The sequence below is a fragment of the Girardinichthys multiradiatus genome, chromosome 15 (assembly GCF_021462225.1).
Source record: "Girardinichthys multiradiatus isolate DD_20200921_A chromosome 15, DD_fGirMul_XY1, whole genome shotgun sequence".
Lineage (NCBI taxonomy): Eukaryota > Metazoa > Chordata > Actinopteri > Cyprinodontiformes > Goodeidae > Girardinichthys > Girardinichthys multiradiatus.
The window spans coordinates 39,612,974-39,639,153 of record NC_061808.1 but is presented as its reverse complement, the minus strand read 5'-3'; the positions used below and the strand labels follow the sequence as shown (position 1 = coordinate 39,639,153).

General features: G+C 43.9%; 2 protein-coding genes across 3 annotated transcripts in view; one reads left to right on the top strand and one right to left on the bottom strand.

The window, feature by feature from the left end:
• rad51 (RAD51 recombinase) lies at positions 1 to 26,119 on the top strand. Of its 2 annotated transcripts, none has more exons than XM_047387123.1 (10): positions 1 to 126; positions 17,807 to 17,907; positions 18,245 to 18,382; positions 23,135 to 23,252; positions 23,338 to 23,429; positions 23,519 to 23,613; positions 23,794 to 23,907; positions 24,858 to 24,987; positions 25,165 to 25,286; positions 25,363 to 26,119. In XM_047387123.1, the coding sequence occupies exons 2-10, from the start codon at positions 17,824 to 17,826 to the stop codon at positions 25,484 to 25,486; spliced, it is 1,017 nt and encodes a 338-aa protein (XP_047243079.1). In that variant the 5' UTR covers positions 1 to 126; positions 17,807 to 17,823; the 3' UTR covers positions 25,487 to 26,119. The 2 variants fall into 2 exon arrangements, with proteins under 2 accessions (XP_047243079.1, XP_047243078.1); XM_047387122.1 differs by lacking the exon at positions 1 to 126 and adding an exon at positions 17,158 to 17,462.
• rmdn3 (regulator of microtubule dynamics 3) overlaps positions 19,393 to 26,180 on the bottom strand; it is a 47,277-nt gene continuing 40,489 nt past the window's right edge. The window contains exon 13 of the mRNA XM_047387120.1: positions 19,393 to 20,033. The gene's annotated coding sequence lies outside the window, so the exon portion shown is untranslated. The remainder of the gene's footprint in view (positions 20,034 to 26,180) is intronic.

Below are 26,180 nucleotides of genomic sequence, written 5' to 3'. Positions count from 1 at the left end.
TGTCTCTGTTCGTTGCTGGTTCCTTTTATTCGTCACTCCTTGTTCCCTACCATGATTATGCTTTGTTTTGCTCTGCCTTGGAAACCTTATGCTTCGCCTTGCCTTGGAGTACCTGCAGTGATTTTTGTGAGTTGTTGTCGTTCTCTTGTCTGCACTTTGGTCCGCCCGCAAACCACAACATGACATTTTGATGCCTTCATTGTGAAGCTACAATATTCATAGTCATGAAAATAAAGACAACTCTTTGAATGAGAAGGTGTGTCCAAATTTTCGGGCTGTACTGTATATCTTAAATCCAAATGTTAAATCTAAATCTAAATGTTAAATCTAAAACTAAATGTTAAATCTAAATCTAAATGTTAATTCTAAATCTTAATGTTAAATCTAAATCTCGAACTTAAATCTTCAGAAGATATGCTAAGTTTTTTCCCCTAACTTCTGTACATAAGTAAATTCAGGAGGAATCTGCTCTAATCCAGCCAACTATTGTACCGTGGGGTCGGAGTTGCAGGAATTTTCCTGCCGCTGAACAGTGAGTGTGGGGAACATTAGTATGGAGCTAAATTGGGGCCATAAAGTTTGTTCAAACAAAAAAAATTTTAACCTGAAAAATAAAGGTTTGTTCAAACGAAAGAAATTTGAACCTGAAAAATTATTTTGAACCTCCCCCCAAAAAATTGGAAAACTGGAAAAAACGTTTTGCAACTGAAAAAAAACACATGTGAAACTGGGAAAAAAAAAAAAAAGTTCAAAACTACTTTTCAGAAGTTTTTTTTTTTCGAACTTGCAGATTTTTTCAGTCAGTCAGTCATTTTCTACCGCTTATTCCATAGTGGGTCGCGGGGGAGCTGGTGCATATCTCCAGCAGTCTATGTGTGAGAGGCAGGGTACACCCTGGACAGGGTTTCGGTTTCTGGTGCATTTTTGATTAAAACGTGTTTGGTCTTCATTTAGTGAAGTGACTCGCAGCCAGGGGCAAACTGGAGGAGTACTTTCTATGGGAAGGAAAAGTAAATGTTAATGGATGTAGCTCCTTTAGTTGTTTCATCTAGAAAGAAAGAACAGATAAACTCTGAGCCAGTTTTCAAGGTTAGAGTCTGAAAGAGAGCACATAGAGTGAAGGTGAGCATTAAGTTGTTGCCAGCAGAAGCTTGGACGATGCCCCCCTGTGTGTGTATATATGTATATATATATATATATATAATGTTTTGTTTTAAAGAATTTTGTCGGCACTAGAGGCCTTTATTTTTGATAGTATGCAGCCAGGAAGGAGGGGCAAAGAGAGGGGGAGACATTCGGCAAAGGTCGCCGGGTCCGGGACACAAACCTGGGATGGTCGCTTTGAGGACTATAGCCCTACACCACCAGCGCCACACCCCTATGTATAGTTTTTAATAAGCGCCACTGTTTGTTTCAGTAGCCCGGATGTTTTTTCTGATCTCCACTCTTCATTGTCAGCTCACCTGGCTGCCCTGCAGCGCATGTTCATGTGTTACAGATCAGCTGTTCGTCAGCACGCAGCAGAGCTGGTCTGCCTGACTGGAGCAGAGGAGAGGTTTGTCCGAGCTACCGCACCCTGTTGGCGGTCAGACCTCTCGGAGTTCCTCCAGTCCTTGGTCCCCAGAAGCGATCACACTCTATCTAACACTGACTCTTAAAGGAATGACTCTCAAACAGTTTCTAACTTTCAGCTCCTTTAATCTAAATTAGGCAGAGAAATGATTACAGAGATCAGAGCTCAGGCTCCCGTCTCGGACCGTCGCCGTCTGTAAAAGGATGACAAAGAGCCCCGAAAGAAGGTCACATGTAGTTTTATATCTGGCATTTCAATGCAATGGATGTGCCCTCCCTCGGTGTTTATCAGTAGACTGTGTCACCATTGTGGTGTCTATCTGGTAGGTTGTGTAGTAGCGGGTGTCCATCCTTAATCTAAGTGTGCTGCTGCATTCTACTCAAACCAGTTACAGCCTGCTCCACTATCAAACCCAGTGCCCCAGCCACAGGTCGTTCATGACATACCATGAGCCATTTATCCTTGTAATATGTGTCGATGAGCATTCTTGTCCTATTCTAACAAAAAGGAAATGTTAGAACTTATGCTTTATATCATTGTGGTATAAGTGGGAAAAACTGCAAAGACTCATATAAATAAAGGTTATTCCTAACAGGTTGATATGGCATAGTTTAGGGCACAATGGTCCAGCAAAATATCAGCACCCCAGAAACTGTCGCCTTGATGTCGCGCTCGCCCTGCGTCTGTGCAGGGCGGTGGGCTGGTGGTTTATATCGGTGGTTCACTTCACGGGCTAAGGTGAACCACCGTTCCACTAAGCCAGCGGTCCACCGGGGATTTCCCCGGTTGCCCCGTATGCCATTTTGCCCCTGGCTGTGAGTCACTTCACTAAATGAAGACCAAACACGTTTTAATCCAAAATGCACCAGAAACCGAAACCCGAGTCCAGTCCATGTGAAAACAATTCCAGGCTTAATTATGCAAGGCTCGTTTTGCATCTGGTTTCATTCCTGCCGCTTAGTCTGGTGGTTCTTTTGCTTTTGTTGAAGTACCCCTTTACCGGGGCCTTCTGCGCGTTCGTTTATTCACCGTAACCTAGAGGAATTCACAACACATTAGATTAAATCACACTAAGACACCGTTGTATTCGATTTAAATACCTGGGCCCAGGGGAAGAGAGCTCATGTGGGCAGGACACACCGAGACTTCTTCTGGCTCTCTCTCACTGGGCTCATTTCTTTTATTAAAACACACACAAAAATGGGCAGCGCCCTTGTTTACAATATTTTCTACACATAGTCACGTACACACTTTTCCGGCTTACCATATTTAGACAGGTATTGTCCCACAGCTGCATCCCGTATCTACTGATATAAGCAGGGAGTAACTCAGTCAGTTGTACTATCTCTAATTTTCACACACATGCAGTTCTCAGTAATTTTCCACTTTCACCATACCCCTGAGAGAAATACTTCTGCAGGCCACACAATGTCTTATATTAACACATGTTACACATTTTATTTCCCACACTGGTTTTGAACATCGTAATGATATACACACATAATATATTTCCACAATTTCCCCCTTTTGAAGTCTCCTAAGACTTCACCACTACTTGAAGATGCTTCATAAAAGATTTTAACAATCATTACAACCTGTGGAGCAGAAGGAAATGTTTTGTCATCATGCTTTTTGACCCTGCCTCCAATGCCATGCCATGTGCCCAGGGACTATTGCCTGTCCGGCCTTTGTAATCCCAAGGATGCTTACAACCTTCTAAGTCTTGACAGGGAGTATTGACCCCTCTAACTGGAGGGTGTCTATCCGTGCTTTATTCCATAGTCTGTCCAAATATGCCAATGTAATATTCTACCATCCTTCTGCTCCCTACACAGTAATACATATCAGACGCCCTGTCAATTTCAAAGGTACCTGTAAAGGAAGATAAGGATTAACAATATGGTGAAACACAAAAATAATTCTTTTTTTTATTATTTTTTTTTATTTCAGAATGTTCAGTTCAGTTCTTTGGTGGGAGAGCAGCTACAACCACCAGTGAAAGAGAGGAAAGCTCAATCACATCCGCCTCTTCTGTGTGATGTCCTGGTCTTCACTCACAGGTGTAGACTGACCTGGAGCTAAGTGGTCTCACCAGGGGATTATTCTGCCCCTATTGGTGGGACCACTGATCTGACGGTGCACCTAAGGTGTAGACTAACCTTTAGGTGTAAATGAACGCTTTCTCACCCTAGGGGATTATTCTGCCCCTTGAATTGGGTGAGAAGGGTCTTCTAGTGGGCTGGTGTTGTCCCTCAGGTTCTGCTGGACCTCTGGCAGCGATCTCTGTGGTGCCTCTGCTGCTGCACACTGGCTCCAATGATACCACGTGTCTCCTTTGCCCTTGACCCTCACCGCATGTGAGGTTCTCTCTGTGACCTGGAATGGACCTGTCCACCTGGGCTCTGACCACTTCCGTTTGATGACTTTCAGAAGGATCCACTCCGCGTCTGAGGTGGTGGCTCGAGCCTCGGATGGTTGGGCGGCCACCTGTTTTGAGAATGCTGCAACCAAGCTGTGGAGAGATCTATAGTAATTACGGTGAGACATAGATTGTTCACATTCAGTCAGAAAAGGTAACCTAGTTTATGGGCCTGGAAAAGGTCTTCCAGTCTGTAGTTCATGGGGCGTTAACCCATGTCTTTCGCTGACTGAGCTCCTTACTGACATCAAGGCTAAAGGTAATGCTGTGACCCAATTCATTTTAGTCTGTGCAGAGATCTTAGCCAATTTGGGTTTGAGCGTCTGGTTCATTCTATCCACCTTCCCTTGAGATTGGGGGTGGCACACTGTTCCAAAGGAATGTCCCAGTCCCAGGAACCTTTCAACCTTTCTAAGTTCTTCATTTTTGAAGTGTGTGCCGTTATCTGACCTGATTTTCGCAGGAAAACCGTGCCTGGGGATGTAGTGATTAATCAGACACTTCACCACTGTTTTGCTGTCTTCCTTTTTTGCTGGCCAGGCCTCTGGCCAACCGGTGAATGCATCCACACACACCAAAAGATATCTGAACCCATTCACTCTTTCAGTCATGTCTGTGTAGTCTATGATGATTTCCTTACCTGCTACCGGGTCCACAGGGAACTTACCTGGTGCAGGCTTCAGAGTGGGTCTCACATTGAATTGTTGGCAGGTGCTACACGAGCTTATCCAATGACCTACCGTCTGTTTCAGGTATGGATGCCACCAGTGCTCAAGACTCTTCATCATTTGTGTAGTTCCTGCATGTCCTGGTTCATGTGCTTCTTCCAGCGCTGCTGTGGTCAACCCTGGGGGTAGGATGCGACGTCCGTCTGGACTTCTCCATAGTTCATCCTGGTCTTTTCTTCCCCCTCTTGCCTTCCAGACTGATTTCTCTTCCGGTGAGGCCCCCTTTTGCAGTCTACTCACCTCCTCCATAGTCGGTTCTGGTGTCTATTCAACTTCAGAGTTCATCAAGATGTGTATGATATCCAGCTTTGGTTTTGGCTGCTTGGTCTGCAGCTTGATTTCCTTGAGCCACCCTAGTGTAGCTGTTATCATGTCCTTTGCATTTTATGACCGCCACTTCTTGGGGAAATAGTAGGGCCTCAGCTAGTCTTCTCATTTCTTGCTCATGTTTAATGGGTTTTTGTCCTGCTGTTCTAAACCCTGTTCTCATCCATTGCTTTAGTTCCACGTGCACTGCTCCCGTGGCATAAGCTGAGTCTGTGTAGATGGTCACTTTTTGTCCTTCCCCTAGTTCTAGGGCTGCTATTACTGCTAGCACCTCTGCTCTCTGTGCTGATTGGGTGTCTGTTAGCCCTTCTGCCTTAAGAGTCACAAAGTTCGTTCCTGTGTCTTCCACCACCGCATAGGCTGCTTTCAGACCCTCTGTGTCATGTCTAAAACAACAGCCATCTGTGTACAGGTTTCTTGCTTCTGTCAGTGGTTCTCCTTGTAGGTCTGGTCTGATTTTCTCACTTACCTCAACTTTTTCGGCGCATACGTGGGGCTCTCCTTCTGTCATTCTGTCTGCCATGTTGATCCCTTCATGGCTGTAGATGATATTTGGCGCCTCCAGCACCTTACTCAATCTCTGTTGTCTCAATGGTGAGAGTGTGAAAGTTTTGGAATTGACAAATGCCACTACTCCATGTGATGTTAGAATATGTAGTGGATGTCCCATCACTACGTGGGCTGTTTTTTGAATTATTTTTGCCAACCCTGCTGCATGTCTGGTACATTCATGGTGTCTTTGTTCCATGTTGTCAAGCATCACGCTAATATACATTAGCACTGTTCTTACTCCCCCTTTTTTCTGGAACAGCACCCCGTTTGTGGTGTGTGCTGTTACAGAAACATCCAGGTGAAAGGGCAATGTGTAGTCTGGATGTGCCAAGTGAGCAGCTTGGGAAAGGCTGGTTTTAAGAGCAATAAATGCTTCCTCTGCTTCTCTTGTCCATTCTAAAGGCGTTGTCAAATTGTTTCTTCACTAAGTCGCGGAGTGGGGCAGTTAGGTCAGTGTATCCTTTGAACTACAGCTGCAGCCATTGGATGATCTGTTTTTTCTCTGCCATGATGTCTTTCAAGTTGCACATGTTCCAAGGTGCCAACGTCTGTGGACATGTTAGTAATGCGGTAGGTGTTACATGAGGGGGAATAAGATAGATTGGGTGTGGATGAAGAATGCCAGTCAGTGAAAGCTAGGGAGCGTTTTAACACTCCTCCCAGCTCGCGGGCTTCGTGAGCAGGGTGGAGCGCCAGTGAAACATGGGGTACACCATCAGACCACATTTTAAACCAGTTCTCCTGTTCTGTAGACAGCTGCACGGAGGCTACGACACCTTCAGGGGCTACATAAATGTCTGCGGTGGCGATCTCCCAGGAAGTCCCCTCCAGCTCCTCAGCAAAGCTTTCCTGATAACACTCACAGTTATTCCTGTCATAGAAGAGGGTGACATGTGGCGGGTCAGGGGGAGGGACGTAGGGCGCCAGGGTCGAGATCCAGGATTTCCATCGAAGGAAGGACGAGAAGATGCCTCCGCCCGCTGTGGTTTCTGGATGCAGGAGGACCCAATATATGTCAGCCATAGGGTCAGCCAGGGGTTGTATGAGATACTGTCCATGAGAGAGGCGGGAATTGTTGCCACATACTAGTTGAGTTCCATTGGGCAGATGCACAGACAGTCCATCAGGTCCACATAAAATGGTGGCTCCCTTTTTAATCAACATGTCTCTGCCCAATAAGTTGACAGGGGTGTCCGCTGACACCAAATAGCTGTGGTTCAAAGTCTGACCCCTATCTCGGTTTTTAGGGGTTTGGTGTAAGGTAGGACCTGTTTAGCCCCAGAAAACCCCATGACAGTGGTAGTCCTTGTGGAGAGGGTGGTAGGAGGGGCTTGTTGAATAGTTGAGCATGTGGCTCCAGTGTCCACCAAAAAAGGAAGAGTTTGTCCATACACTGTCACGGACAGTAAGGGGTCCTCAGTCCCTCTGTCCGGGGGGTTCTGTGGGGGCCCTCAGTAGTGGTCTGGCCCAAAGCTAGGTTCATCCCAGGCTGGCAGCTGAAGTGAAGGTTGCTGCTGTTGACCTCCACGTGGTGGACCACCCCGTCCTCAATATGGGCGTCGCCCTGGGCCTCCTCTGGGTCCATACCCACGCCCATATGCCTCAAGGTTGTACGGACAGTCTCGGCTCCAATGACCCTGCTCCTCACAGTAGTAGCAAACGTCAGCACCCCCCCCCATCGCCTTGGTGGTCCTCCACAGAATCCACGGCCCCTTGGCCCGCCCCTACCCCTGAACCGGCCTGGTTGGGCATGATAAGGACCAGAGGTTGCAGACCGCGGTGCAATCGTGTCCTGATGGCCAGGAAAGGGAGGAGTCTGGGGGCCCTGAGAAACCGCACCTTCATACATTATTTTGGGAGTTTTGTTGTCTTTCTTCTTTTCTCCTGCTTTCTGATTTGCTTCGGCTAACTGCATTTTTAGCAATTGGGTCTGCAGTGTCTTAAGTTCCTCCTCATCTTTCTTATGGTCCTCTCTTATTTTGGACAGGTGATGGATCAGATGGCGATCCCAAGTTCCAGCGTCCGCTCCAGCCATGTCAGGATTGTCGTCCATACTGGCTTTTACCTGTTGGGGCAGTCCTTTAAGGACAGCATCTCTGAACCAGCCTCGTTGTGCCGCCTCATTGGCTGGGTCAGTTCCTGTCTGAGTTTGCCACATGGATTTACACTGGTCCAGGTATTCCCTGGGGTTAATTTTAAGGTCCCATTCAAACTTAGGAATGGTGCGTCCCCTGGTTACAGGGTATGCTGTTCTCAATGTATCACCTAGCCAGTGGACATGCTGGGTGAAGAGGTCAGAATCCGAGGCTCCTGAGGTGTAAGCAGCAGTCTCAATCTCTCTACATATGTGGTGTGGCATGCACCGTCCTGCCACTGCTCTATGATCTCCCAATGCTAGTGTGGTGCCTGCCGTCAGGGTGTCTAAAGTCTGGAGCCACACTGCTGCTCCTTCAGTTATGGGGGGCAACTTGTCACAGAGAGTCGTAATGTCGCCCAGAGAGAAAGGTTTATACCTACAGGGGGCTCCAGAGCCTTGTTGCTGTAAAAGGGGATAATTGGCTTTTGGGGCATAACTAAAGCCTTCTGGTTTAGCTGCTGCTTTGCGGGCTAAATGTTCCCTTAACTGTACAACTGTCTGACTGTATTGGGGATCTGTCCTCAGGATGGTTTTGCTGCCACATCTTCCTGTGGCATGCTGTGCCTGTTTTCCTGCAGCTCTACAGCTGGGGTAGAGGTGTAACAAGGTGTGGGTGTGAGAAAAGGATCGGGACACAAAACCCTATCTGGCCTCCAGGATCCACTTAGCAGTAAAGCCCCTGATCCCACTGGATCAGTCCCTGCTCCTTCTCATCCAGAGCTTGGGCCGGGTGTCCCGGGTGGCCCCCGTGCCCCAGCCTCTGAAATTATAGAAGGTGGTTGGGAGGATTGTTGTGGGGGTGAGCGAAAGGGATTTGTTAGACTGATGCCTCCTTGTTGTTGTTGTTCTTTTCTTTCTCTTACCTCTCTGTCCTGAAAGGCTGCTTTTTCCGCATCCTGAAATGAGCCAGCAGATGCTTACATAGATAATCTGGAACTTCCACTGACAGATCCAGCCCCCCCTTCTGGAATCTCTAAGCCATGCACTACAAGTGTTCCATTCTCTACTTCCAATATGGGGTACAATCCACCAGGGGGCGGTGTGGGTGCACTAGTGAGTGAGCTGCATGGGGAGGAGGGTCTATATGGGGGCGGTCTTTGACCCCTCCTTCTTGTGTCCTCCTCTGGGTTCTTTCTGCTTCATTGTGTGCCTTCCTCCTTGATATATCAAAACCATGTCTCCACAGAAGCGCTCCTCTTTTTCACATTTTTCTTTGTTGGTCCTGTACTTACCTTTGGACCACGCAGTAGCTTCATTCAACTTACCTTGTGCTTCCTGTCTGTGTTTCTTAGCTGCGTTCATTTTCTTTCTAAACCAATCACCTAAATTCCACTTGTCCGTCAAATTAAGTCCATCCTCCTTCATTGCTTCTCTTACCTGTTTTTCGATCTTTTTCAATTTTCACTTTCCTCCTTAGCTCTCGTTTGGAGAACCAGTGCTTGCATGTTAGTCAATTGGGTCTCTAATCATCTAGCTCAGTCGCACACACACTTTCCGCCTGTACTTCCTCAATTCAACACCACTCGCACACAGGAAATGCACAAATATGCAGAAACAATCCACTACAAAGCCACTTCACCCTATATTCAATAAATGCTTTTTATTTTCCCTCAAATAATCAAAAATCCAACCGCATTTTTAATTCAGAATTATTGTCCAATTATTTAACATCGACTCCACTACCCGTCGCTTGTGAGTACCGTAATTCCTCCGTGTGTCCACTAGATGGGCCATTAACCCTTCGTAAAGTTTCTGAATGAACCTGTCACCCGTTAAAAAATATTCAGATGGACTTCTATGGGGCCTTTAACCCCCGTTAAAATTATTCTTTGTGGTTTGCCAAGTCACAGGCCTTGAACCCAGCTATATCTTACTGCTTCGTCAAACAATAAGTTGAGACGCCACTCTCAGCAATATAAGGACTCTAACCTTTTTCAGCTTTCGTATTTTGCCAAGTTACAGACGACACTCTTAGCAAATAAGGCCTCTAACCTTTTAAGCTTTCGTATTTTGCCAAGCTACAGACGACACTCAGCAATTCTTATCTGACTCCATTTTAACACGTCCAGTTAACGCACACTCTTTTACAGTTTTGCAGAGTAAAATGACATTCAGAACCAACTGACACCCTGGTTAATTTAGCCTATATATAAATTCAATTGGAGAGTTTAATAAAATAAGCTCTACCTTACCTTTGATGATTTATGGGCGCCCTAGGTGTCAGAAGGTTCGTCTGTCACACTTTCGTTTTGTCCGAATATCACGTCGGGGTCACCAAATTGTTGAAGTACCCCTTTACCGGGGCCTTCTGCGCGTTCGTTTATTCACTGTAACCTAGAGGAATTCACAACACATTAGAATAAATCACACTAAGACACCGTTGTATTCAATTTAAATACTTGGGCCCAGGGGAAGAGAGCTCATGTGGGCAGGACACACCGAGACTTCTTCTGGCTCTCTCTCACTGGGCTCATTTCTTTTATTAAAACACACACAAAAATGGGCAGCGCCTTGTTTACAATATTTTCTACACATAGTCACGTACACACTTTTGTACACACAGGTATTGTCCCACAGCTGCATCCCGTATCTACTGATATAAGCAGGGAGTAACTCAGTCAGTTGTACTATCTCTAATTTTCACACACATGCAGTTCTCAGTAATTTTCCACTTTCACCATACCCCTGAGAGAAATACTTCTGCAGGCCACACAATGTCTTATACTAACACATGTTACACATTTTATTTCCCACACAGTTTTGAACATAGTAATAATGCACACACATAATATATCTCCACACTTTATAGTGAGAGCATGGGAAATCTCCAACACGGACTTAAAATGCTGTGCAAATCTGTCAAGATCATGTTTTCTCCTCTGAGATGCACGTCGTGTATTCACGTAAGCTGCTTCTATCGGTGAAGCATGTTATCTTTCAAAACCAATCACATATATATAGAATATCAATGATGTATTACAGATAATTCCAGTTCCCACGGTCTCTGAATGCAACAGCTGGGAACATGTTGTTCAGCCGCTGTGTTGAGCTGTCAGTCATGATTCCGCATCCCAGTGATCGGAGGCCCTGTCCCCCACGCCAAAACAGGGCCAGAAGTTTGAAGCCGAAAAAAAAAATCTGTAAGTTCGAAAAAAAAACTTGAATCTGAAAAGAAGTTTTGAACTTTTTTTTTTCTAGTTTCACATCTGTGTTTTACAGTTGCAAAACTTTTTTTTTCCAGTTTTCCTCTTTTTTCGGGGAGGTTCAAAATAATTTTTCAGGTAAATTTTTTTTCATTTGAAGAAACTTTTATTTTTCAGGTTCAGTTTTTTTTTGTTTGAAGAAACTTTTATTTTTCAGGTTCGAATTTTTTTTGTTTGATCACACTTTATGGATCCAATTTAGCTCCATACATTAGCCATCATAGAGGCTCAGCTCAAAGTAACAGCTGTAAAATGCTTTGGCTTTAAGCAGTATAAAGATTTGGTTTAAACCCTACATTGTTTCAGAAACGGAACCGTTCGGAATGAATGCCCCGAATAACAGAAGGCTAATGCTATGTTGTTGCACTTGCATATGCGCCACACAGACGAAAACAGCGCTAAACATAAACTAGGTCCTGTTAAATTAATTAAACTCCAAAAGCACAACTGTGTACTCTTCAGTTTATGCATTTTGATAATAATCAAACAGGCTCTGATTGCTTTTTTAAAAATCTGTTGCACAACAGAGCTGACAGCAATGTGTACAAAGCACAGTCAGATGTCCAGATTAAAATCTGTGTTTTAATATAAAAAAGTATTATTATAGAATAACATTTGTTTAATAAAAGCAGCTTATTCAGCCCCGTAATGTTTCTGCAGTCAACAGATAAAGACTGAAGCTCATGTTTTGTTCGCAGATGCGTGGGGAACTTTCAGAGAGCTTCCCTAAAGTTCATCCCTTACTTTACTGCGGTCAAATGAGCGTACAGTCAGAAATACGCGGTGACGTCAGTCGACATTAGCTCTCTCTTAAAGATTAGCGTCGCGCATACAAGGCGCATCACGGTAATGGAGCAGCAAGGACCCGATCCTGGCAACGGTTGAGAATTAGAGGAAACCAGAAAGTAACCTTCAGAACATTTATATTAATGACATTTTTACAACTTTCACATTCGTGTTTTATATAAAAGAATAAATATTTAATAATTTTACTGTACATGTTTGGAGAAATAACGGGTCAAAGTACCTACTAATGCTCATCCAGTATACGCATTTCTCCCACCTTCAGCTATTTATTGCTCCAAAACCATGGAAGTTTACAACACACTCTCTTCAGATTATAGTAAAGGGTCATATATACTATAACCAGAATAAATATTTCATAATTTTACTGTACAGTTTTGGAGAAATAACAGGTCAAAGTACCTCAAAATGCTCAACCAGTATAGGCTTTTGTCCCACTTTCAGGAATGTATTTCTCCAAAACCATAAAAGGTGACAACACAGTCTAATTAGATTATAGTAAAGGGTCATACTATAACCACAATTAATATTTCATAATTTTACTGTACAGTTTTGGAGAAATAAATTCCTGAAAGTGGGACAAAAGCATATACTGGTTGAGCATTTTGAGGTACTTTAAGTTGTGTATTTCTCGAAAACTGTACAGTAAAATTATGAAATATTTTGCTGAGCCTCTATGATGGCTAATGTCCCCCCCACTCACTGTTCAGCGTGGCGATGGCAGGAAAATCCCTGCAACACCGACCCAGGTACACTGAATAGCTGGCTGGATAAGAGCAGATTCCTCCTGAGCTCATTTATGTACAGAAGTTAAGTGAAAAAACTGTTATACTTAACGGAATTGCTGAGGGTGGAGCATGTGGGAGTGACTCTGCAATGAAGCCCGAACACCTGCCACTACAGCCAGTGTTGGCTGTTGACCTCCTGTTCTTCTCATTTACGGTCCTATGCACTGGGGGCGTGGCCACGAGTTGAGACGTTGTAGGGGCGTGGTTAATTAGCATATCTTCTGAAGGTTTAAGTTTGAGATTTAGATTTAAAATTTAGATTTCGATTTCACATATAGATTTAAGATATTTAGATTTAGGATTTAGATTTAAGATTTAGGTTTAACATTTAGATTTAGATTTAACTTTTACATTTAAGATTTAGATTTAAAATTTATATTTAGATTAAACATTTAGATTTAGATTTCACATTTAGATTTAAGATATATATTTAGATTTAGATTTAGATTTAAGATTTAGATTTAAGATATATATTTAGAGGAGGAGTTCGGTGAGGCCTTGGAGAAGGACTACCGGTTGGCCCCGAAGCGATTCTGGCAAACCATCCAGCGCTTCAGGAGGGGGAAGCAGTGCTTCGCCAACACTGTTTACAGTGGGGGTGGGGAGCTGCTGACCTCGACTGGGGACATTATCGGCCGGTGGAAGGAGTACTTCGAGGATCTCCTCAATCCTGCCATCACGCATTCCCTGGTGGAAACAGAGGCTGGGGACTCGGGGTTGGACTCTTTCATCACCCAGGCTGAAGTCACCGAGGTGGTTAAAAAGCTTCGCTGTGGCAGGGCTTCGGGGTTGGATGAGATCCGCCCTGAGTACCTCAAGTCTCTGGATGTTGTGGGGCTGTCATGGTTGACATACCTCTTCAACATTGCGTGGCGGACGGGGACAGTGCCTTTGGATTGGCAGACTGGGGTGGTGGTCCCTCTACATAAGAAGGGTGACCGGAGGGTGTGTTTCAACTACAGAGGGATCACACTCCTCAGCCTCCCTGGTAAGGCCTACGCCAGGGTATTGGAGAGGAGAGTCCGGCCGATAGTCGAACCCCGGCTTCAGAAGGAGCAGTGTGGTTTTCGTCCCGGCCGTGGAACACTGGACCAGCTCTATACCCTCTACAGGGTGCTCGAGGGTTCATGGGAGTTTGCCCAACCGGTCCACATGTGTTTTGTGAACCTGGAGAAAGCATTCGACTGTGTCCCTCGTGATGCCTTGTGGGGGGGGGCTCCAGGAGTATGGAATCGGGGGCCATCCGATCTCTGTACAAGTGGATTTCTAGGCGCAGCCAAGGGCCGGAGGGGGTCTGGTTTGGGGACCAGAGGATTTTGTCTCTTCTAGCCAAGACCTACAGCATGCACTGGGGCGGTTCGCAGCCGAGTGTGAAGCGGCTGGGATGAAGATCAGCTCCTCCAAGTCCGAGGCCATGGTTCTCGACCGGAAAAGGGTGGCTTGTCCTCTTCAGGTTGGAGGGGAGTTCCTACCTCAATTGGAGGAGTTTAAGTATCTCGGGGTCTTGTTCAGAAGAATGGAGCGGGAGATCGACAGACAGATCGGGGCGGCTGCCACAGTAATGGGGGCGCTGTGCCGGTCCGTTGTGGTGAAGAGAGAGCTGAGCCGAAAAGCGAAGCTCTCAATTTAGCGGTCGGTCTACGTTCTTACCCTCACCTATGGCCATGAATTTTGGGTCATGACCGAAAGAACGAGATTCCAGATACAAGCGGCGGAAATGAGCTCCCTCCGTAGGGTGGCCGGGCACTCCCTTAGAGATAGGGTGAGGAGCTTTTCCCATCTGCCACCAGCCTGGTTAACAAAGCCCGGAAACCACCTTGACACTCTCCCTTTCCCCCACACCCCCCCTTTTTTTGCTGACAGGACACCTGTAACCTGCAACTCTATGCGTTACATTAACGCTCAGCTTGGACTCCTGCTTTACTTGCACTGCTTTACTTGCAAAATGATCACCTGCACTGTTGTATTGCTCTTGCATCTTATACTGCTCTATATTTACTCTCACTCACTTAAAACTGTGCACATATATTTATATTATATTGTAGATATGTTTATACTGTTTAATTTGTACTGTATTGCACCGACTACGCCAAAACAAATTCCTTGTATGTCCAAAAACGTACTTGGCAATAAAGCTTTTCTGATTCTGATCCTGATTCTGAGCTCGGCCATCCGGGAGGGGCTCGGAGTAAAGCCGCTACTCCTCCACATGGAGAGGAGCCAGTTGAGGAGGCTCGGGCATCTATACCGGATGCCCCCTGGACGCCTTCCTCGGGAGGTGTTCCAGGCACGTCCCTCCGGGAGGAGGCCCAGGGGACGGCCCAGGACACACTGGAGGGACTATGTCTCTTGGCTGGCCTGGGAACGCCTTGGGCTTCCCCCGGAGGAGCTGGAGGAGGTGTCTGGGGAGAGGGACGTCTGCTGAGTCTGCTGCCCCCGCGACCCGGTCCCGGATAAAGTGGATGACGACGATATACAGGTCCTTCTCAAAATATTAGCATATTGTGATAAAGTTCATTATTTTCCATAATGTAATGATGAAAATTTAACATTCATATATTTTAGATTCATTGCACACTAACTGAAATATTTCATGTCTTTTATTGTCTTAATACAGATGATTGTGGCATACAGCTCATGACAACCCAAAATTCCTATCTCACAAAATTCGCATATCATTAAAAGGGTCTCTAAACGAGCTAAGAACCTAATCATCTGAATCAACGAGTTAACTCTAAACACCTGCAAAAGATTCCTGGGGCCTTTAAAACTCCCAGCCTGGTTCATCACTCAAAACCCCAATCATGGGTAAGACTGCCGACCTGACTGCTGTCCAGAAGGCCACTATTGACACCCTCAAGCAAGAGGGTAAGACACAGAAAGATATTTCTGAACAAATAGGCTGTTCCCAGAGTGCTGTATCAAGGCACCTCAGTGGGAAGTCTGTAGGAAGGAAAAAGTGTGGCAGACAACGCTGCACAACGAGAAGAGGTGACCGGACCCTGAGGAAGATTGTGGAGAAGGGCCGATTCCAGACCTTGGGGGACCTGCGGAAGCAGTGGACTGAGTCTGGAGTAGAAACATCCAGAGCCACCGTGCACAGGCGTGTGCAGGAAATGGGCTATAGGTGCCGCATTCCCCAGGTCAAGCCACTTTTGAACCAGAAACAGCGGCAGAAGCCCCTGACCTGGCCTACAGAGAAGCAGCACTGGACTGTTGCTCAGTGGTCCAAAGTACTTTTTTCGGATGAAAGCAAATTCTGCATGTCATTCGGAAATCAAGGTGCCAGAGTCTGGAGGAAGACTGGGAGAAGGAAATGCCAAAATGCCAGAAGTCCAGTGTCAAGTACCCACAGTCAGTGATGGTCTGGGGTGCCGTGTCAGCTGCTGGTGTTGGTCCACTGTGTTTTATCAAGGGCAGGGTCAATGCAGCTAGCTATCAGGAGATTTTGGAGCACTTCATGCTTCCATCTGCTGAAAAGCTTTATGGAGATGAAGATTTCATTTTTCAGCATGACCTGGCACCTGCTCACAGTGCCAAAACCACTGGTAAATGGTTTACTGACCATGGTATTACTGTGCTCAATTGGCCTGCCAACTCTCCTGACCTGAACCCCATAGAGAATCTGTGGGATATTGTGAAGAGAACGTTGAGAGACTCAAGACTCAACACTCTGGATGAGCTAAAGGCCGCTATCGAAGCATCCTGGGCCTCCATAAGACCTCAGCAGTGCCACAGGCTGATTGCCTCCATGCCACGCCGCATTGAAGCAGTCATTTCTGCCAAAGGATTCCCGACCAAGTATTGAGTGCATAACTGTACATGATTATTTGAAAGTTGATGTTTTTTGTATTAAAAACACTTTTCTTTTATTGGTCGGATGAAATATGCTAATTTTGTGAGATAGGAATTTTGGGTTTTCATGAGCTGTATGCCACAATCATCCGTATTAAGACAATAAAAGACCTGAAATATTTCAGTTAGTGTGCAATGAATCTAAAATATATGAATGTTAAATTTTCATCATTACATTATTGAAAATAATTAACTTTATCACAATATGCTAATATTTTGAGAAGGACCTGTATATAGATTTAAGTTATATATTTAGGGTTAGATTTAAGATTTAGATTTAGATTTAACATTTAAATTTAAGATATATATTTATATTTCATATATATATATATATATATATATATATATATATATATATATATATATATATTATATATATTTAAAATTTTGATTTAAGATATATATTTATAGTTAAGATATATATTTAGATTTAACGTTTAGATTTAAGATTTAGAATTTCTCAATAAATGCAAAAAAAATTCACTAAATGTAAAGAAATGTGCCAGTGAATTGTTTTTTTTTTTTTTTTTTTTGCTGAATCTTTACATTCGGCACCTCATATTCTCACTAAAAGGCCTCCTCACTACTCTTACAATTTGTTTACTTCAGGAGTTCTCTTAAGGCCTATGTTGCCTCGTGAAAAGCTTTTATCTTACTGGGGTAAAATTCTAAGAAGAATCCTAGAATTCGAGAAATTCTAAGATTTATTTACGTCACTAGGAGCTACTTTTAGCCTCAGCGTTCTTTGTGAATACAGCGGGAATTGGAATGTAGGTGTGGTCAAATCGATTTTTTATTGAAACAATCTGAAAGCTTTTACTCTGAATGTTCGCTACCATATCTTCCTGTTGACGTAACTGTCGTTGATGTAAAACGTCATTACGTTGCAATCGTTGTTTTGAGCGCGGGATCTTCGAGGTATTAAGCCAACATCGGACAGAAAACGCTGTGATAATTCAATAAAAGCTTCCTTTCAGCTGTGGACTGACTGTTTAGGAAAAAATCCAAACTGACGCTGTCAATCCGCCTTGGGGGCTGGCAGCAGCTTTAAGGACAAGGGAATTCAGGCATCGAAGGTAAAAAAACGGTGCTAAGGCTAGAGTTGCATGAACATGGAAATTATGTCAGTGCGGTAGATTAAACCAGTTTCAGGACATTTCTAATCATGGCTTTAAAGTTACACTGGAATGTATTAGCATATTCTTCTGTTAAAGCTCTCTAAACTGCGTGCCGTTATGCTTGTAGTGTAGACGGTAAAAAGGAAATACCAGGAGCTACTTTGATGTTTAACAGTGTGAAGGCAAGGAAGCAAGTGAGCCAGGTGGTGATACTGTCGGAGAACACAAAGGAACAGCTGTCCTATGGCTTGGTTCTGGTACAATACTGTCAGGTAGTCGCTTATTTCTCCCCTCTTGGCCAGGTGGTTTTCCTCAAATCATGGCAGTGAGAGGTGAAGCGAGAGTGGAGGCAGAGGTGGAGGTGGAGGAGAACTACGGCCCACAGCCTCTCTGCAGGCTGGAGGTATGTATCCTGACTACACTGTGCTTCTTACTCACTCGGCTTTATTCTGTGTAATATTCTTATTTAGAGCTTAATTTATTTTTCAGGTATTTAATGTCACTAAATGCAATATTTAAAATGACATTTAATGACATGAAAGTAAGCCATCTGCTATTTTACGGTCATGCAGTTTTAGGGGGACAAATAAAAGGGAGGCCAAGTAAATGTTAGTAAGGAAACATGTTACAAATGTTGTCTGAAGTGTACATGAAAGTGGACTCTATAAATAAGTAACTTGTCTTTCTCTATAATTGGAGTAACCCTCTACTGGCTGCTATTTTTGTCTTCTTGCATGCAGAGCTGTGGAATAAGTGCCAGTGACATCAAGAAGCTGGAGGATGCAGGATTCCACACTATAGAAGCAGTGGCCTACGCACCCAAGAAGGAGCTGCTCAACATCAAGGGCATCAGTGAAGCCAAAGCGGACAAAGTTTTAGTAAGAAATGCAAATCATTTCATTTACACCGTAAGTCAGGAGTTAAAATTGTACAGTTTATGAAGCGTAGATCATTTATACACCGCTAAATATCTTCAAAACAAATATTCCATTTGTAAGGATTATGATTATTGATTAATTCAACTTTATCAAAATCATAATTAAAAATCATAATTCAGGAAAATAATTTCTAAACCAAAAATCATTTCTTACGAATAGAAATCAGAGATGTCGTCTGGTGTTGTAATTATGGGCTCAAAGCTCTCTAATAATTACAATTTGTTATTTATCATTAATGATTGATAATTATTAACCAAAACCACTAAATGTCACAGTTTATTCAACCGTTTCACTGAAGGCGGAGGAACTTTGACCTTATTTTGACAGGTAAATAATTCTTGCACAAAATAAACATAAACACTTCTCTTAAATATATACGTGAAGATTTATTGAAGCCATATGATTCTGATATATCACTATTCTGGTCCAAAAACCTTCACCTAACTAACGAGCACTATTCTACACAAAGGGGATAAAAATGACTACCTAACAATAATAATCAGCCGGACAAAAACATGAAAACGTGCCTTGCTGATTGCATCCACGCTGCGCCATTCAGCACACTTACACAGCAAATCAAAACAGCTCAGCATAAAACACTTCAATCAGTATAGTATGCAACACGTTGATACCTTAGATTAACTACTGGTGATTCTAAATCACCTTAACTATGCCTCATCCTGCCCAGACCTCTAAATGCACCTATCTGGTTTGATATAAAAATAGCAAAATTACGCTGACGTTGATTTCTTATCTCCACCAGTTGAGATAAAATGGCAGAAAACTTTTATTTAAAATGTTTAATCTGTTCTGCCCGGTTTCTCTCGTTTCCATATGTTTTAGAACTAAATTAAATATGTTCTGATTAAAGTCTCAGTAGTGTGTTGGGGGATCTTTTTTATAATTTAACTGTAATCATCTAATGTGAAATTTACAAGACTAACAACCAGTTTGAGTTCAATGTTTTAATACAGGTTTAGGTTAGAAGAAATGACATGAGCATTTTCCCATTGAGTGTAACAAAAAAAAGTACAATGATGTCACAGGGTAAAAATGAGACAAAGGAATCCAATAATATAGTTCTGTCAGAACCAAACATTGTTATGTGGGCTCACTAATGTAGAGGCTGCAACACATTGAATGCTGGAAGAGGTATTCCAATTCCTCCAGCGTTCAAAACTTCACGTTAAACTTCAAGAATTTACCCAGACAGCCCAGCAGGAAGCTGATGTTTACAGCACCTCTAACCTAATAACAATCCTCGAATCCTTTCAAATGATTTCAGACTTAATCAGCAGCTCTAAAGGGTTATATTGGCATGTTTATCTTCGTTGCTGTTGATGGGTATGCTGGTCAGGTGGGCTTTTTGTTTAATAGACTGGTGTTTGAAAAAAAACATCTGGACTAGAGGACTGGAAGGTTTTCAATATTCCGAGGAATGTTAAATAATTTAAATCCAAGCAATTCATTTAAAAAGTACACTGAAAACTTTAAAGGTTATCACATAGCACATCAAATTCATAAAAAGGACAGTACAGCACATCAGTGAAGGAAAAGATCTGAAACCCAGTCAGATCACGATCTCCAAAATGTCAGTCCGTGATCATCTCAAAAAAAAAAAAAAAAACGATAAACTTCTCATCTTTCCAAAATGGGAAAAATATATAGAACCGTTTAGTTGACTGCATCACAACGGGAAACTCATCTCCTTGGGAATAAAACTTCTGTGGGTTTCTCACCTGCACCGGGTGTCGGCGTGGTCTTCAATCAGTATATGAATCTTCTGACCTTCTTGTATCAGACAGATTCCCAGCTTTGAAGCTCTTCGGGAATGGCCGTGTGGAGAAAAAAGTTCACCTGCAAGTTTTTGTCTCTCCAGATATGCGCCTCTGTTGCAAAGTCCCTGGAAATGGTAACAAAAGTTTATTTTCCGCGGGTTTTATAATCCCGGGTGACGTCAAAGCTGCAATGTCTGTTGACCAAAATGGATGACCCCAGCACATCACATGCATTGCAGTTAATGCCAATTGCTTTCATTCTGTCCACTTCACTCCAATACAATTCAGTCAAAACTCAAATCAAATACAGCTGGATTCAAACGGAAATCAAGTTCTCAATTATTCTAAAACAATACAACCACTATATTAATTCAGGTCAGCCTGCCATGTTGCTTGTGTGGTCATTCCAGCTGTCTGTACTGTTAATATGACACCAGTGAAATAGACTTAAGGCACTTTATTGGTTAGAAAACAGCTTCTTGGTGTGAAACAGTTCTTCATTATGATTACCGATGAAAATGCATTGCATAGAGACTTTGGCTTATGTTACATTTTTAAGAGCAATGTATTTTACATAGTTGTATAAGAAATAGTGGGATTAGTAATGAAAATGGTGAAATTATGACATGCATTTTCAGCACTTGGCTGCATTGTACCATTGTACCATCATGCACCAGGGTGAGTTACAACAACGACAAACCCTGGTTCACAGCTAAACTCAGAAGGTTAAGACTGAATAAGGAAAAGGCCTTCAAGAGTGGGGACAAAGACATATACAGAGAGGCAAAGTACAAGTTTGGCAAGGTAGTGAAAGAGGCCAAACGACTGTACTCTGAGAAGCTCCAAAACCAGTTCTCAGCCAACGACTCTGCGTCTCTCTGGAAAGGGCTCAAGCAAATCACCAACTACAAGCCGAAAGCCCCCCACTCCATCAACGACCGACGCCTCGCCAACGACCTGAACGAGTTCTACTGCCGCTTTGAAAGACAAAGGGACAGTCCTGCAACCATCCCCCACGACGCCCCCCAACAGCTGCAGCCACAATCCACCACCCCCACCTCTCCAACCTCAAGAGGGGCCTTGGCACCTCCAACCCCCACCTTGAAGTTTCCCCCCACCAGCCCCCTACCCACGCCGAGGACGGCTCTTTCCATCCAGGAGAGGGACGTCAACAAACTCTTCAGGAGACAGAACCCCCGGAAAGCTGCTGGTCCGGATTCTGTCTCACCAGCCAGCCTGAAGCACTGCGCTGATCAGCTGTCTCCAGTCTTCACAGACATTTTTAACACCTCACTGGAGACATGTCATGTGCCAGCCTGCTTCAAGTCCTCCACCATCGTCCCTGTTCCCAAGAAGCCAAGGACCACAGGGCTTAATGACTTCAGACCCGTCGCCCTGACCTCTGTGGTGATGGAGTCCTTTGAGCGCCTTGTGCTCTCACACCTAAAAGACATCACCGACCCCCTCCTGGTCCCCCTGCAGTTTGCCTACAGAGCCAACAGGTCTGTAGATGATGCAGTCAACCTAGCCCTTCACTTCATCCTCCGGCACCTGGACTCCACAGGAACCTACGCCAGGATCCTGTTTGTGGATTTCAGCTCTGCCTTCAACACCATCGTCCCAGTTCTGCTACAGGAGAAGCTCTCCCAGCTGAGTGTGCCCGACTCCACCTGCAGGTGGATCACTGACTTCCTGTCTGACAGGAAGCAGCGCGTGAGGCTGGGGAAGCCCGTTTCTGACTCCCTGACATCAGCACCGGTTCCCCCCAAGGCTGTGTTCTCTCTCCTCTGCTCTTCTCCCTGTACACCAACAGCTGCACCTCCAGTCACCAGTCTGTCAAGCTTCTGAAGTTTGCAGACGACACCACCCTGATCGGACTCATCTCTGATGGTGACGAGTCCACGTACAGATGGGAGGTGGACCTTCTATTGGACTGGTGCAGCCAGAACAACCTTGAGCTCAACGCTCTAAAGACAGTGGAGATGGTTGTGAACTTCAGGCAGAACCCAGCCCCACCTGACCCCATCACCCTCTGTGACTCCACAATTGACACTGTGGAATCTTTCCGCTTCCTGGGAACCATCATCTCCCAGGATCTCAAGTGGGAGCCAAACATCAGCTCCCTCATCAAGAAAGCCCAGCAGAGGATGTTCTTCCTGCGGCAGCTGAAGAAATTCAACCTGCCAAAGACTATGATGGTGCACTTCTACACAGCCATCATTGAGTCCATCCTCACCTCCTCCATCACCATCTGGTACGCCGCTGCTACAGCCAAGGATAAGGGCAGGCTGCAGCGTGTCATTCGGTCTGCTGAGAAGGTGATTGGCTGCAGTCTACTGTCGCTCCAGGAACTGTACACCTCCAGGACCCTGAAGCGGGCAGGGAAGATTCTGGCTGATCCCTCCCACCCCGGTCACAGACTCTTTGAGACTCTCCCCTCTGGCAGGAGGCTGCGGTCCATCCGGACCAAAACCTCACGCCACAAGAACAGTTTTTTCCCATCTGCCACCAGCCTGGTTAACAAAGCCCGGAAACCACACTGACACTCTTCCTTTCCCCCACACCCCCCCTTTTCTGCTGACAGGACACCTGTAACCTGTAACTCTATGCGTTACGTTAACGCTCAACTTGGACTCCTGCTTTACTTGCACAATGATCACCTGCACTGTTGTATTGCTCTTGCATCTTATACTGCTCTATATTTACTCTCACTCACTTAAAACTGTGCACATATATTTATATTATATTGTAGATATGTTTATACTGTTTCATTTTTATTGTATTGCACCGACTACGCCAAAACAAATTCCTTGTATGTCCAAAAACGTACTTGGCAATAAAGCTTTTCTGATTGTGTACGTTCTCTCTTATGCATGTATTTACTTAAGTATACTTTTTGTTCCTTCTCTGGTAGGCAGAAGCTGCAAAACTGGTGCCTATGGGTTTCACCACAGCTACTGAGTTCCACCAGAGGAGAGCAGAGATCATCCAGATCTCTACAGGCTCTAAGGAGCTGGACAAATTACTCCAGGGTGTGCCCCATTTTCTGGTTCTCAGCAGTGACTTATAAACTATGAAGGAAATTACCATGTCATACGAGTCTTTGTTCCTGTGCAGGTGGGATTGAGACGGGCTCCATCACAGAGATGTTTGGAGAGTTTCGGACCGGAAAGACCCAGCTATGTCACACACTCGCTGTTACCTGTCAGGTAGCGTCCTGTGTCACCAGGAATTGAATTTGATAATGTGTGAAAAGCTGTGCTGGACATTATAAAAGCAGTTTTTCCTGTGACCATAGCTGCCAATTGATCAGGGAGGTGGAGAAGGTAAAGCTATGTACATTGACACAGAGGGAACTTTCAGACCAGAGAGACTGCTCGCTGTAGCGGAGAGGTGAGACTTCATTTTTCATCTCCACTCCCTAATAATTCTTCAAATGTAATCCTGACATTTATTTACTCTCAGATTGTTCTTATTCCCTCTACCTAAAAAGAAAAAAATAATTTTGTAATGTATTTTAAAATGGTAGAAATGTTTTAACCAAATGGAAATGGTTCTATTTATTGAGATTAGGTATGGGCTGGTTGGCAGCGATGTGTTGGATAACGTGGCTTACGCTCGAGCATTCAACACAGACCACCAGACTCAGCTGCTGTACCAAGCCTCCGCCATGATGGCTGAGTCCAGGTCAGTGACCATTTTTCATAATATCTTAGTGTCATTGCACAGCAAAACTAATCCCAGTTACATACAGAAAAAGAAACCCAGTCAATTTAAATATGACAAAAAAAACAAGTTTTGTGGCTGCATAATGCGGAGAAACACATGGAGGCAACACCTAAGCACGCCTAGCTTTTCTTGGTGTTGTTTTGTTTGTTTTTCTGTATGGTTCCAGCTAATTAAATTTGGTTTAAACAATATTTCTGCTGTTTGGAACATGCTATGAGAATGTATGTTGATATCTAATATTTGTCTAACATTGTTTTGCTTTATTGGTGTTTTTTATAAATTGGCAGATAAGTTACAGAAAATCAATTAAGCTTGTTTTAGATGATTGTTTTTATTTATTAAATTGATTCCCAGTGTCTAGACAACATTTCTGTTGTAAATCGGTGAAATATTTTCTCCCCTTGGACTTCATCCATGAAGCTGTTTTTTTTTTTTTTAACAACCCCATTACACGAACAACAAGTGATATTCCACTGACTGAATGGCTGTAGTCTGTGGGCCAAATGGTCTGTTACTGTGGAAATGTCATGCAGTTCACGAGGTGAGTCGAAGTGAGCTTGTTGTCTGGTCTGTTCTCAGCTGATAAAACATATTAGAGTAATGATACTATGTGCTTTGGAGACTGTTAAACTAAGGTCACCAACCAAAATGATTCCATGACCACAAACACAGAAGACATCATTAGAAAACAAATTCTTAAAGGAGTTTCACACTTTGTTACCTTTGGATTAATTATGGTTATATCTGCTTTGACATGACCTTTGACCCTGTAGCTATTCAGGGCTTTGCAGGTTTCTATGAAGTCCTTTATTCATTAGGATGATCATAAGTTAGCTTTAGTGACATCAGATGTTTCCAGTTGCATTTCAAGATAACTGATGACTGTAATTGTGGGTGTGTTTTTAAAGGTATGCCATGCTGATAGTGGACAGCGCCACAGCTCTGTACAGAACAGACTATTCCGGCAGAGGGGAGCTGTCAGCCAGGCAGGGACACTTGGGTCGTTTCCTCCGAATGTTGCTCCGGTTAGCTGATGAAGTACGCAATATATATATATATTTTATTTTTTTATTTTTTCAGAGGGTTCTGATGTAGACGTGTTAGCTGATTGTTATGCCTGTGCAGAAATGAGGGAACAAACTTGCCATGCTAAAGTGTCTGATGTCCTAACGCTTGTTGTAGAACAAACAAGTGTGTTATATCTTCTTTCTTTAGTTTGGGGTTGCTGTGGTAATAACCAACCAAGTGGTGGCACAGGTTGATGGGGCAGCCATGTTTTCAGCAGATCCCAAGAAACCAATTGGTGGCAACATTCTGGCACATGCTTCCACCACAAGGTGTGGTTATGACTCAAAAGTAGACAGTGTTCATTCTTCAGTGTTCCCGCACCCCAACAGTTTTTCCCCTGTGCAGGCTGTACCTGAGGAAGGGCCGAGGAGAGACCAGGATCTGTAAAATCTATGACTCCCCCTGCCTGCCAGAGGCTGAAGCCATGTTCGCAATCAATGCTGATGGCGTGGGCGACGCCAAGGACTGAACTGGATTTGGACAGAAAGCTCATTTTGAACTGCACAGTGGTACATCTGTGAGGGTTTAGCAGAGGTGTCCAACTCAAGTTCTTGAGGGCCGTTGTCCTGCATGTTTTAGGCCTTTGCTCCAAGACATCTTGATTCAAATGACTGGTTTACCGCCTTGGTATGTCATCAAGCACTCATTAAGTTCAGTTGTGTTGAACCAGGAAAACACCTAAAACAAGTAGAATACCAGCCCCTGAGGACCAGCTTTGAACACCACTGGTAGTGGTTTGATAGGTGTTCTGTGCAAGAGCTCAAGGGAAGAGCCAGATCAAACTGTTCTCTGCAGACCATAAGCTCTTATTAAAGTTCATTTTATTCAAGAAAGAAAAATAGCTAAATGTCTCCTGCACAGACATATTAGATCAAAACCTTTCTTAGTTACATGATCAGTATCAGCAATAAGAAATTCATCGTGTACTGACAAACAATCTTTAAACAGGCAATATTTTTGTCAGGTTTCTGCTTTGTCTTGTCTTGGTTTTTGTCTAAAATGGCAGAAAACTTTTATTTAAAATGTTTAATCTGTTCTGCCCGGTTTCTCTCGTTTCCATATGCTTTAGAACTAAATTAAATATGTTCTGATTAAAGTCTCAGTAGTGTGTTGGGGGATCTTTTTTATAATTTAACTGTAATCATCTAATGTGAAATTTACAA

Bases quoted from the DNA above. Each gene is read 5' to 3' on its own strand.
- rad51 (XM_047387123.1), top strand. From the start codon at position 17,824: ATGGCAGTGAGAGGTGAAGCGAGAGTGGAGGCAGAGGTGGAGGTGGAG. The intron at 17,908-18,244 runs GTATGTATCCTG...TCTTGCATGCAG, and splicing joins AGCCTCTCTGCAGGCTGGAG to AGCTGTGGAATAAGTGCCAG. The intron at 23,614-23,793 runs GTGAGACTTCAT...TATTGAGATTAG, and splicing joins CTGCTCGCTGTAGCGGAGAG to GTATGGGCTGGTTGGCAGCG.